General features: G+C 32.9%; 2 protein-coding genes across 2 annotated transcripts; both read right to left on the bottom strand.

Annotated features, from left to right (window-relative positions):
* Positions 1-4: 4 nt before the first annotated feature.
* On the bottom strand, positions 5-12,108 carry LOC143257671 (uncharacterized; the record flags this gene model as incomplete). The annotated part of the gene is made up of 10 exons (XM_076516711.1): positions 11,848-12,108; positions 11,402-11,611; positions 9,789-9,968; positions 9,329-9,498; positions 7,624-7,702; positions 7,176-7,385; positions 4,223-4,386; positions 1,847-1,850; positions 1,598-1,807; positions 5-171 (listed from the first exon to the last, which is right to left on the bottom strand). Coding segments are annotated over exons 1-10 (1,449 nt in total), but the record flags the coding sequence as incomplete, so codon positions are not given.
* On the bottom strand, positions 1,606-4,215 carry LOC143255582 (uncharacterized). The gene is made up of 4 exons (XM_076511454.1): positions 4,154-4,215; positions 3,707-3,916; positions 2,045-2,277; positions 1,606-1,807 (listed from the first exon to the last, which is right to left on the bottom strand). Exons 1-3 carry the CDS (start codon positions 4,206-4,208, stop codon positions 2,069-2,071), a joined length of 474 nt encoding a protein of 157 aa, XP_076367569.1. The 5' UTR covers positions 4,209-4,215; the 3' UTR covers positions 1,606-1,807; positions 2,045-2,068.
* Positions 12,109-12,409: the final 301 nt, after the last annotated feature.

The following is a 12,409-nucleotide window of genomic DNA, read 5'->3' as shown; positions in this document are numbered from 1 at the left end:
TTAAAACATCTTCGTCTCTTGAAGAAATTACTACTTCAGTTCTGTTCTTGGATGGTTGAAATGTATTTTCTGATCTGGTAGTTGAGAACGGACTGTCTGTGACTCTAATCGGGTCGGAGATGTATGTTGAAGAACTATTTGATACTTCGGGTTTCTTTGATGACAAATGATCTAATTGAGGAAAAGAAATTCTGAATTAGTATCGTATTTCACGCAATCGTCTTTAAGAGTGGTGTGTCTTAGACACGCTTAATTAAATTGTTTTGTAACGTTATCGAACGAATATTTAAAACAATAAACGTAAGGTGATCTCTTATTTGATTTTCCTATTTGTCACTGATTTACACTTCGCGCTTACCTTGCTATGTTAAACATCTTGCCGAAGGAATAATTCGGAAGACGTGGCATTAAGGTTGAATATTTTGACAGTACTGCATATATATGTGTGAAGGATTACTCTGTACGTAAAAGACATCTCAAAACCATACTCATACGATAACCGATATTATATAACACTTTGAATTTTCTAAAATATGAGATATTGTTTTCGAAAAGACGTTTCGATGTATTGCACGTTAGGATAATATATATACTTTTAAAATAATTGTATAAGTATTTGCGTAACATTGATGCTTAGAACATTTGTGTCAACAGATAAATAAAGACAGTTTTAAAACGTGACATATGGAAAGATCGAATGAACTCTTAGATTGTTTTCATATTAATTTGTTCTTGTAACAATTGTAAAGGTTCTACGAGATTTTATTGTGATCTAAAAACACTTGAAAATTGTTTGGTGTAGTCACATGTTTTCCCATGTTTTCTTCAACGTTCTTTGTTGCTGAAACTGACTCTTAGCACGTGCACCTGCAGTTGACGTGTCATTAACTTTATGTTATTTAAAATAAACTGTCAATTCAATATGATTTTAGTTCCATGTTAATTATAAATTGATAATTGATATCCAGGCCTTTCTGTTTTTTATTCTGTGAGAGATTTTTGTGTTCGAATATTTTTATTCATTCTTTTGTGATTTAATATTGAAAAATTCATGTAAATTAACATTATGTTTTACTTATTCATTGTCGACAAAAATATGTCAGAAAATAACCTTAAAGTTTCATTGACGAATAAGAAAGTATTTTAAATTCCGTTTTGTAGATAGTGTGATATTTTATAGAGTATGTTGGAAGAATAGAAATTCAATATATTTTGGGGTGAATGTGTAGATATATTATACATTGTTGGGTAAGGCTATGAACAGAATTAGTGTGTGTGTGTGTTTTGTTATAGCAAAGCCACATCGGGCTATCGGCTGAGCTCACAGAGGAAAATGGAGCCCTTGATTTTAGAGTTGTAAGTCCGTAGACTTACCGCTGTACTAGCGGCGGTTAGCATTACTGTAAACGGTTCAAAGAAACTATGTGAAATCAACGTGTTTCGCGTTTTTTGATTGTTTCTTTTAATTTAAATGTTTTTATCGGGTTCTTTACGATAACAAATGAAAAGTAGCTTCTGCTGTTTTTGTTAAAATTGTCTCAGGATCCTCAATTTCCAAGAAAAAGATCTGGAAAGGAAGAGAAGGCCTAAAGCTCACCATTCGTAGAACAGCCAGCTCTCCACTCATAGTCACATACGTTCAGCTCTCGGTTGAAGTGAAGGGGAGCTGGGCAACGCATTAATTTTGGTATTCCATGATCACAAACATAGTACAACGAGCAGTTTTCAGTATGAGGAAGAAAAACTGGAAATTTGCCGTTTTGAGGAGGACACACTTTGGATGGATCGATTGTTGTCGTTCTGATACCTTAAAAGGGTAAAATAAAAATAAATAAAACATACTCACATCTCTAAATGTAAAGACTTTCCAATATAATTTTACTTTTTGTGGAGTCATGAATACATTTGCTATATAAAAAAAACTCCATCATGTTTTTAGATATACGTAAACCGCGATGAAATTTCAGATTTGTTAATAGTAGCCAATTACTATAAAACGCAAAGTTGTTCCGAACGTTTGAATGTTTAATTGTGTCATACTTACTTCTATGTGAAGTTGATTCTTGTTCTATGGTTCTATTATCATCAGCAACTGGCATTGTGGTGTTAAAACATCTTCGTCTCTTGAAGAAATTACTACTTCCGTTCTGTTCTTGGATGGTTGAAATGTATTTTCTGATCTGGTAGTTGAGAACGGACTGTCTGTGACTCTAATCGGGTCGGAGATGTATGTTGAAGAACTATTTGATACTTCGGGTTTCTTTGATGACAAATGATCTAATTGAGGAAAAGAAATTCTGAATTAGTATCGTATTTCACGCAATCGTCTTTAAGAGTGGTGTGTCTTAGACACGCTTAATTAAATTGTTTTGTAACGTTATCGAACGAATATTTAAAACAATAAACGTAAGGTGATCTCTTATTTGATTTTCCTATTTGTCACTGATTTACACTTCGCGCTTATTTTGCTATGTTAAACATCTTGCCGAAGGAATAATTCGGAAGACGTGGCATTAAGGTTGAATATTTTGACAGTACTGCATATATATGTGTGAAGGATTACTCTGTACGTAAAAGACATCTCAAAACCATACTCATACGATAACCGATATTATATAACACTTTGAATTTTCTAAAATATGAGATATTGTTTTCGAAAAGACGTTTCGATGTATTGCACGTTAGGATAATATATATACTTTTAAAATAATTGTATAAGTATTTGCGTAACATTGATGCTTAGAACATTTGTGTCAACAGATAAATAAAGACAGTTTTAAAACGTGACATATGGAAAGATCGAATGAACTCTTAGATTGTTTTCATATTAATTTGTTCTTGTAACAATTGTAAAGGTTCTACGAGATTTTATTGTGATCTAAAAACACTTGAAAATTGTTTGGTGTAGTCACATGTTTTCCCATGTTTTCTTCAACGTTCTTTGTTGCTGAAACTGACTCTTAGCACGTGCACCTGCAGTTGACGTGTCATTAACTTTATGTTATTTAAAATAAACTGTCAATTCAATATGATTTTAGTTCCATGTTAATTATAAATTGATAATTGATATCCAGGCCTTTCTGTTTTTTATTCTGTGAGAGATTTTTGTGTTCGAATATTTTTATTCATTCTTTTGTGATTTAATATTGAAAAATTCATGTAAATTAACATTATGTTTTACTTATTCATTGTCGACAAAAATATGTCAGAAAATAACCTTAAAGTTTCATTGACGAATAAGAAAGTATTTTTAAATTCCGTTTTTGTAGATAGTGTGATATTTTATAGAGTATGTTGGAAGAATAGAAATTCAATATATTTTGGGGTGAATGTGTAGATATATTATACATTGTTGGGTAAGGCTATGAACAGAATTAGTGTGTGTGTGTGTTTTGTTATAGCAAAGCCACATCGGGCTATCGGCTGAGCTCACAGAGGAAAATGGAGCCCTTGATTTTAGAGTTGTAAGTCCGTAGACTTACCGCTGTACTAGCGGCGGTTAGCATTACTGTAAACGGTTCAAAGAAACTATGTGAAATCAACGTGTTTCGCGTTTTTTTGATTGTTTCTTTTAATTTAAATGTTTTTATCGGGTTCTTTACGATAACAAATGAAAAGTAGCTTCTGCTGTTTTTGTTAAAATTGTCTCAGGATCCTCAATTTCCAAGAAAAAGATCTGGAAAGGAAGAGAAGGCCTAAAGCTCACCATTCGTAGAACAGCCAGCTCTCCACTCATAGTCACATACGTTCAGCTCTCGGTTGAAGTGAAGGGGAGCTGGGCAACGCATTAATTTTGGTATTCCATGATCACAAACATAGTACAACGAGCAGTTTTCAGTATGAGGAAGAAAAACTGGAAATTTGCCGTTTTGAGGAGGACACACTTTGGATGGATCGATTGTTGTCGTTCTGATACCTTAAAAGGGTAAAATAAAAATAAATAAAACATACTCACATCTCTAAATGTAAAGACTTTCCAATATAATTTTACTTTTTGTGGAGTCATGAATACATTTGCTATATAAAAAAAACTCCATCATGTTTTTAGATATACGTAAACCGCGATGAAATTTCAGATTTGTTAATAGTAGCCAATTACTATAAAACGCAAAGTTGTTCCGAACGTTTGAATGTTTAATTGTGTCATACTTACTTCTATGTGAAGTTGATTCTTGTTCTATGGTTCTATTATCATCAGCAACTGGCATTGTGGTGTTAAAACATCTTCGTCTCTTGAAGAAATTACTACTTCAGTTCTGTTCTTGGATGGTTGAAATGTATTTTCTGATCTGGTAGTTGAGAACGGACTGTCTGTGACTCTAATCGGGTCGGAGATGTATGTTGAAGAACTATTTGATACTTCGGGTTTCTTTGATGACAAATGATCTAATTGAGGAAAAGAAATTCTGAATTAGTATCGTATTTCACGCAATCGTCTTTAAGAGTGGTGTGTCTTAGACACGCTTAATTAAATTGTTTTGTAACGTTATCGAACGAATATTTAAAACAATAAACGTAAGGTGATCTCTTATTTGATTTTCCTATTTGTCACTGATTTACACTTCGCGCTTACCTTGCTATGTTAAACATCTTGCCGAAGGAATAATTCGGAAGACGTGGCATTAAGGTTGAATATTTTTGACAGTACTGCATATATATGTGTGAAGGATTACTCTGTACGTAAAGACATCTCAAAACCATACTCATACGATAACCGATATTATATAACACTTTGAATTTTCTAAAATATGAGATATTGTTTTCGAAAAGACGTTTCGATGTATTGCACGTTAGGATAATATATATACTTTTAAAATAATTGTATAAGTATTTGCGTAACATTGATGCTTAGAACATTTGTGTCAACAGATAAATAAAGACAGTTTTAAAACGTGACATATGGAAAGATCGAATGAACTCTTAGATTGTTTTCAAATTAATTTGTTCTTGTAACAATTGTAAAGTTCTACGAGATTTTCCTGTGATCTAAAAAACACTTGAAAATTGTTTGGTGTAGTCACATGTTTTCCCATGTTTTCTTCAACGTTCTTTGTTGCTGAAACTGACTCTTAGCACGTACACCTGCAGTTGACGTGTCATTAATTTTATGTTATTTAAAATAAACTGTCAATTCATTTCGATTTTAGTTCCATGTTAATTATAAATTGATAATTGATATCCAGGCCTTTCTGTTTTTTATTCTGTGAGAGATTTTTGTGTTCGAATATTTTTATTCATTCTTTTGTGATTTAATATTGAAAAAATTCATGTAAATTAACATTATGTTTTACTTATTCATTGTCGACAAAAATATGTCAGAAAATAACCTTAAAGTTTCATTGACGAATAAGAAAGTATTTTTAAATTCCGTTTTTTGTGGATAGTGTGATATTTTATAGAGTATGTTGGAAGAATAGAAATTCAATATATTTTGGGGTGAATGTGTAGATATATTATACATTGTTGGGTAAGGCTATGAACAGAATTAGTGTGTGTGTGTGTTTTGTTATAGCAAAGCCACATCGGGCTATCGGCTGAGCTCACCGAGGAAAATTGAGCCCTTGATTTTAGAGTTGTAAGTCCGTAGACTTACCGCTGTACGAGCGGCGGTTAGCATCACTGTAAACGAAATTTATATGCAAAAACGGCTCGTTTTGGCTGAGAAAACACTTTTACATAGAAGAGCGAACAACGTTTCGACCTTCTTCGTTCATCGTCAGGTTCACAAAGAAAGAGGTAACTGACCGGATGCTGACCACATGTTTGAAAGGGGTTGTGTAACTGTGTGTCGAAATATAGAGGGCGGTATTAGATGTTTGAATATATAATTTTATTTATTTTATTAATATAGGTATAAAGGCGTTCCTTTATATTGGTTTATTATGGGTTTAAGTTGTTGTATAAGTAAGGCTTCTTTAATTTTGCGTTTGTTTATGTTTGTTTCTTTATTTAGTATTTGAGTGTTTTCTATGGTTATGTTGTGTTTATTTGACTTGCAGTGTTCGAAAACGTGTGAAGGTGACTTTTTATGTTCTTTGAATCTGGTTTCCATTTTTCTACTTGTTTCTCCAATATAGAAGTCGTGGCAGTTATCACATTGTATTTTATAAATAATGTTGGTGTGGTGTTTGTCAGTGTAGTTTTTACATAGTATAGACCTCAGTTTTGTGCCGGGTTTTTGAATAAATTTAGTATTAATTGGAATGTCATATTTTGTTACTAATTTTTGCCAAATGTTGGTTATTTGTTTGCTGATGTCAGGAATATATGGTATACAGCAGTATGTGGTTTCGTGGTTTTTTGATTCGTGAGCTGTATTTACTTTAGTTGGTTGATTTTGCTTTCTGTCTAGGTGTGTGCGTATAATGTTTTCTACGGTTTGTGGAGGAAACTTATTGATGTTGGTGAAGTATTGTTTTATTTTGTCTAATTCATGGTTAATTTTATCTGGTGAGCATAGTTTTATGGCTGTGTTTATTTGGTTTCTTAGTATGTTGAGTTTTTGTTTTGTTTCATGTGCTGAGTCCCAAGGAATGTATAGTCCAGTATGGGTGATTTTTCGGTGGATTTCTGTTTGAAATTGTGTATCAGTTCTTGTAATTTTGAGGTTAAGAAATGATATTTGTTTGTTTTCTTCCTGTTCACATGTGAAGTTGATGTTGGGATGTATAGAGTTAATGTGATTGAAAAAAATTAAGTATGTGTTCTGTAAATTTGAATCCCACAACCGTGTCATCTACATATCTGTACCAATATAATGGTGGATGTAATGCTGTGTTAATTGCATGTGTTTCAACTTGTGTCATAAAATATTGGCTAGAACTGGTGATACTGGGTTGCCCATGCTTAGGCCATTTGTTTGTATATAGTTTTGGTTGTTGAACATGAAGTTTGTCTTTATCGTGGTGAATTCTATGAGGGTTGCTAACTGGTTACTGGGAATTTCTATAGTCGGGTTAGGGTCTCACTGATTATTACTGTAAACGGTTCAAAGAAACTATGTGAAATCAACGTGTTTCGCGTTTTTTGATTGTTTCTTTTAATTTAAATGTTTTTTATCGGGTTCTTTACGATAACAAATGAAAAGTAGCTTCTGCTGTTTTTGTTAAAATTGTCTCAGGATCCTCAATTTCCAAGAAAAAGATCTGGAAAGGAAGAGAAGGCCTAAAGCTCACCATTCGTAGAACAGCCAGCTCTCCACTCATAGTCACATACGTTCAGCTCTCGGTTGAAGTGAAGGGGAGCTGGGCAAAGCATTAATTTTGGTATTCCATGATCACAAACATAGTACAACGAGCAGTTTTCAGTATGAGGAAGAAAAACTGGAAATTTGCCGTTTTGAGGAGGACACACTTTGGATGGATCGATTGTTGTCGTTCTGATACCTTAAAAGGGTAAAATAAAAATAAATAAAACATACTCACATCTCTAAATGTAAAGACTTTCCAATATAATTTTACTTTTTGTGGAGTCATGAATACATTTGCTATATAAAAAAAACTCCATCATGTTTTTTAGATATACGTAAACCGCGATGAAATTTCAGATTTGTTAATAGTAGCCAATTACTATAAAACGCAAAGTTGTTCCGAACGTTTGAATGTTTAATTGTGTCATACTTACTTCTATGTGAAGTTGATTCTTGTTCTATGGTTCTATTATCATCAGCAACTGGCATTGTGGTGTTAAAACATCTTCGTCTCTTGAAGAAATTACTACTTCAGTTCTGTTCTTGGATGGTTGAAATGTATTTTCTGATCTGGTAGTTGAGAACGGACTGTCTGTGACTCTAATCGGGTCGGAGATGTATGTTGAAGAACTATTTGATACTTCGGGTTTCTTTGATGACAAATGATCTAATTGAGGAAAAGAAATTCTGAATTAGTATCGTATTTCACGCAATCGTCTTTAAGAGTGGTGTGTCTTAGACACGCTTAATTAAATTGTTTTGTAACGTTATCGAACGAATATTTAAAACAATAAACGTAAGGTGATCTCTTATTTGATTTTCCTATTTGTCACTGATTTACACTTCGCGCTTACCTTGCTATGTTAAACATCTTGCCGAAGGAATAATTCGGAAGACGTGGCATTAAGGTTGAATATTTTTGACAGTACTGCATATATATGTGTGAAGGATTACTCTGTACGTAAAGACATCTCAAAACCATACTCATACGATAACCGATATTATATAACACTTTGAATTTTCTAAAATATGAGATATTGTTTTCGAAAAGACGTTTCGATGTATTGCACGTTAGGATAATATATATACTTTTAAAATAATTGTATAAGTATTTGCGTAACATTGATGCTTAAAACATTTGTGTCAACAGATAAATAAAGACAGTTTTAAAACGTGACATATGGAAAGATCGAATGAACTCTTAGATTGTTTTCATATTAATTTGTTCTTGTAACAATTGTAAAGGTTCTACGAGATTTTATTGTGATCTAAAAAACACTTGAAAATTGTTTGGTGTAGTCACATGTTTTCCCATGTTTTCTTCAACGTTCTTTGTTGCTGAAACTGACTCTTAGCACGTGCACCTGCAGTTGACGTGTCATTAACTTTATGTTATTTAAAATAAACTGTCAATTCAATATGATTTTAGTTCCATGTTAATTATAAATTGATAATTGATATCCAGGCCTTTCTGTTTTTTTATTCTGTGAGAGATTTTTGTGTTCGAATACTTTTTATTCATTCTTTTGTGATTTAATATTGAAAAAATTCATGTAAATTAACATTATGTTTTACTTATTCATTGTCGACAAAAATATGTCAGAAAATAACCTTAAAGTTTCATTGACGAATAAGAAAGTATTTTTAAATTCCGTTTTTGTAGATAGTGTGATATTTTATAGAGTATGTTGGAAGAATAGAAATTCAATATATTTTGGGGTGAATGTGTAGATATATTATACATTGTTGGGTAAGGCTATGAACAGAATTAGTGTGTGTGTGTGTTTTGTTATAGCAAAGCCACATCGGGCTATCGGCTGAGCTCACAGAGGAAAATGGAGCCCTTGATTTTAGAGTTGTAAGTCCGTAGACTTACCGCTGTACTAGCGGCGGTTAGCATTACTGTAAACGGTTCAAAGAAACTATGTGAAATCAACGTGTTTCGCGTTTTTTGATTGTTTCTTTTAATTTAAATGTTTTTATCGGGTTCTTTACGATAACAAATGAAAAGTAGCTTCTGCTGTTTTTGTTAAAATTGTCTCAGGATCCTCAATTTCCAAGAAAAAGATCTGGAAAGGAAGAGAAGGCCTAAAGCTCACCATTCGTAGAACAGCCAGCTCTCCACTCATAGTCACATACGTTCAGCTCTCGGTTGAAGTGAAGGGGAGCTGGGCAACGCATTAATTTTGGTATTCCATGATCACAAACATAGTACAACGAGCAGTTTTCAGTATGAGGAAGAAAAACTGGAAATTTGCCGTTTTGAGGAGGACACACTTTGGATGGATCGATTGTTGTCGTTCTGATACCTTAAAAGGGTAAAATAAAAATAAATAAAACATACTCACATCTCTAAATGTAAAGACTTTCCAATATAATTTTACTTTTTGTGGAGTCATGAATATATTTGCTATATAAAAAAAACTCCATCATGTTTTTAGATATACGTAAACCGCGATGAAATTTCAGATTTGTTAATAGTAGCCAATTACTATAAAACGCAAAGTTGTTCCGAACGTTTGAATGTTTAATTGTGTCATACTTACTTCTATGTGAAGTTGATTCTTGTTCTATGGTTCTATTATCATCAGCAACTGGCATTGTGGTGTTAAAACATCTTCGTCTCTTGAAGAAATTACTACTTCCGTTCTGTTCTTGGATGGTTGAAATGTATTTTCTGATCTGGTAGTTGAGAACGGACTGTCTGTGACTCTAATCGGGTCGGAGATGTATGTTGAAGAACTATTTGATACTTCGGGTTTCTTTGATGACAAATGATCTAATTGAGGAAAAGAAATTCTGAATTAGTATCGTATTTCACGCAATCGTCTTTAAGAGTGGTGTGTCTTAGACACGCTTAATTAAATTGTTTTGTAACGTTATCGAACGAATATTTAAAACAATAAACGTAAGGTGATCTCTTATTTGATTTTCCTATTTGTCACTGATTTACACTTCGCGCTTACCTTGCTATGTTAAACATCTTGCCGAAGGAATAATTCGGAAGACGTGGCATTAAGGTTGAATATTTTGACAGTACTGCATATATATGTGTGAAGGATTACTCTGTACGTAAAAGACATCTCAAAACCATACTCATACGATAACCGATATTATATAACACTTTGAATTTTCTAAAAATATGAGATATTGTTTTCGAAAAGACGTTTCGATGTATTGCACGTTAGGATAATATATATACTTTTTAAAATAATTGTATAAGTATTTGCGTAACATTGATGCTTAGAACATTTGTGTCAACAGATAAATAAAGACAGTTTTAAACGTGACATATGGAAAGATCGAATGAACTCTTAGATTGTTTTCATATTAATTTGTTCTTGTAACAATTGTAAAGGTTCTACGAGATTTTATTGTGATCTAAAAAACACTTGAAAATTGTTTGGTGTAGTCACATGTTTTCCCATGTTTTCTTCAACGTTCTTTGTTGCTGAAACTGACTCTTAGCACGTGCACCTGCAGTTGACGTGTCATTAACTTTATGTTATTTAAAATAAACTGCCAATTCAATATGATTTTAGTTCCATGTTAATTATAAATTGATAATTGATATCCAGGCCTTTCTGTTTTTTTATTCTGTGAGAGATTTTTGTGTTCGAATACTTTTTATTCATTCTTTTGTGATTTAATATTGAAAAAATTCATGTAAATTAACATTATGTTTTACTTATTCATTGTCGACAAAAATATGTCAGAAAATAACCTTAAAGTTTCATTGACGAATAAGAAAGTATTTTTAAATTCCGTTTTTGTAGATAGTGTGATATTTTATAGAGTATGTTGGAAGAATAGAAATTCAATATATTTTGGGGTGAATGTGTAGATATATTATACATTGTTGGGTAAGGCTATGAACAGAATTAGTGTGTGTGTGTGTTTTGTTATAGCAAAGCCACATCGGGCTATCGGCTGAGCTCACAGAGGAAAATGGAGCCCTTGATTTTAGAGTTGTAAGTCCGTAGACTTACCGCTGTACTAGCGGCGGTTAGCATTACTGTAAACGGTTCAAAGAAACTATGTGAAATCAACGTGTTTCGCGTTTTTTGATTGTTTCTTTTAATTTAAATGTTTTTATCGGGTTCTTTACGATAACAAATGAAAAGTAGCTTCTGCTGTTTTTGTTAAAATTGTCTCAGGATCCTCAATTTCCAAGAAAAAGATCTGGAAAGGAAGAGAAGGCCTAAAGCTCACCATTCGTAGAACAGCCAGCTCTCCACTCATAGTCACATACGTTCAGCTCTCGGTTGAAGTGAAGGGGAGCTGGGCAACGCATTAATTTTGGTATTCCATGATCACAAACATAGTACAACGAGCAGTTTTCAGTATGAGGAAGAAAAACTGGAAATTTGCCGTTTTGAGGAGGACACACTTTGGATGGATCGATTGTTGTCGTTCTGATACCTTAAAAGGGTAAAATAAAAATAAATAAAACATACTCACATCTCTAAATGTAAAGACTTTCTAATATAATTTTACTTTTGTGGAGTCATGAATAGATTTGCTATATAAAAAAAACTCCATCATGTTTTTAGATATACGTAAACCGCGATGAAATTTCAGATTTGTTAATAGTAGCCAATTACTATAAAACGCAAAGTTGTTCCGAACGTTTGAATGTTTAATTGTGTCATACTTACTTCTATGTGAAGTTGATTCTTGTTCTATGGTTCTATTATCATCAGCAACTGGCATTGTGGTGTTAAAACATCTTCGTCTCTTGAAGAAATTACTACTTCCGTTCTGTTCTTGGATGGTTGAAATGTATTTTCTGATCTGGTAGTTGAGAACGGACTGTCTGTGACTCTAGTCGGGTCGGAGATGTATGTTGAAGAACTATTTGATACTTCGGGTTTCTTTGATGACAAATGATCTAATTGAGGAAAAGAAATTCTGAATTAGTATCGTATTTCACGCAATCGTCTTTAAGAGTGGTGTGTCTTAGACACGCTTAATTAAATTGTTTTGTAACGTTATCGAACGAATATTTAAAACAATAAACGTAAGGTGATCTCTTATTTGATTTTCCTATTTGTCACTGATTTACACTTCGCGCTTACCTTGCTATGTTAAACATCTTGCCGAAGGAATAATTCGGAAGACGTGGCATTAAGGTTGAATATTTTGACAGTACTGCATATATATGTGTGAAGGATTACTCTGTACGTAAAAGACATCTCAAAACCATACTCATACGATAAC

This window comes from Tachypleus tridentatus, chromosome 7 (genome assembly GCF_004210375.1).
Source record: "Tachypleus tridentatus isolate NWPU-2018 chromosome 7, ASM421037v1, whole genome shotgun sequence".
Classification (NCBI taxonomy): domain Eukaryota; kingdom Metazoa; phylum Arthropoda; class Merostomata; order Xiphosura; family Limulidae; genus Tachypleus; species Tachypleus tridentatus.
The sequence above is the reverse complement of the archived record's forward strand: the minus strand, read 5'-3'. Positions and strand labels throughout refer to the sequence as shown.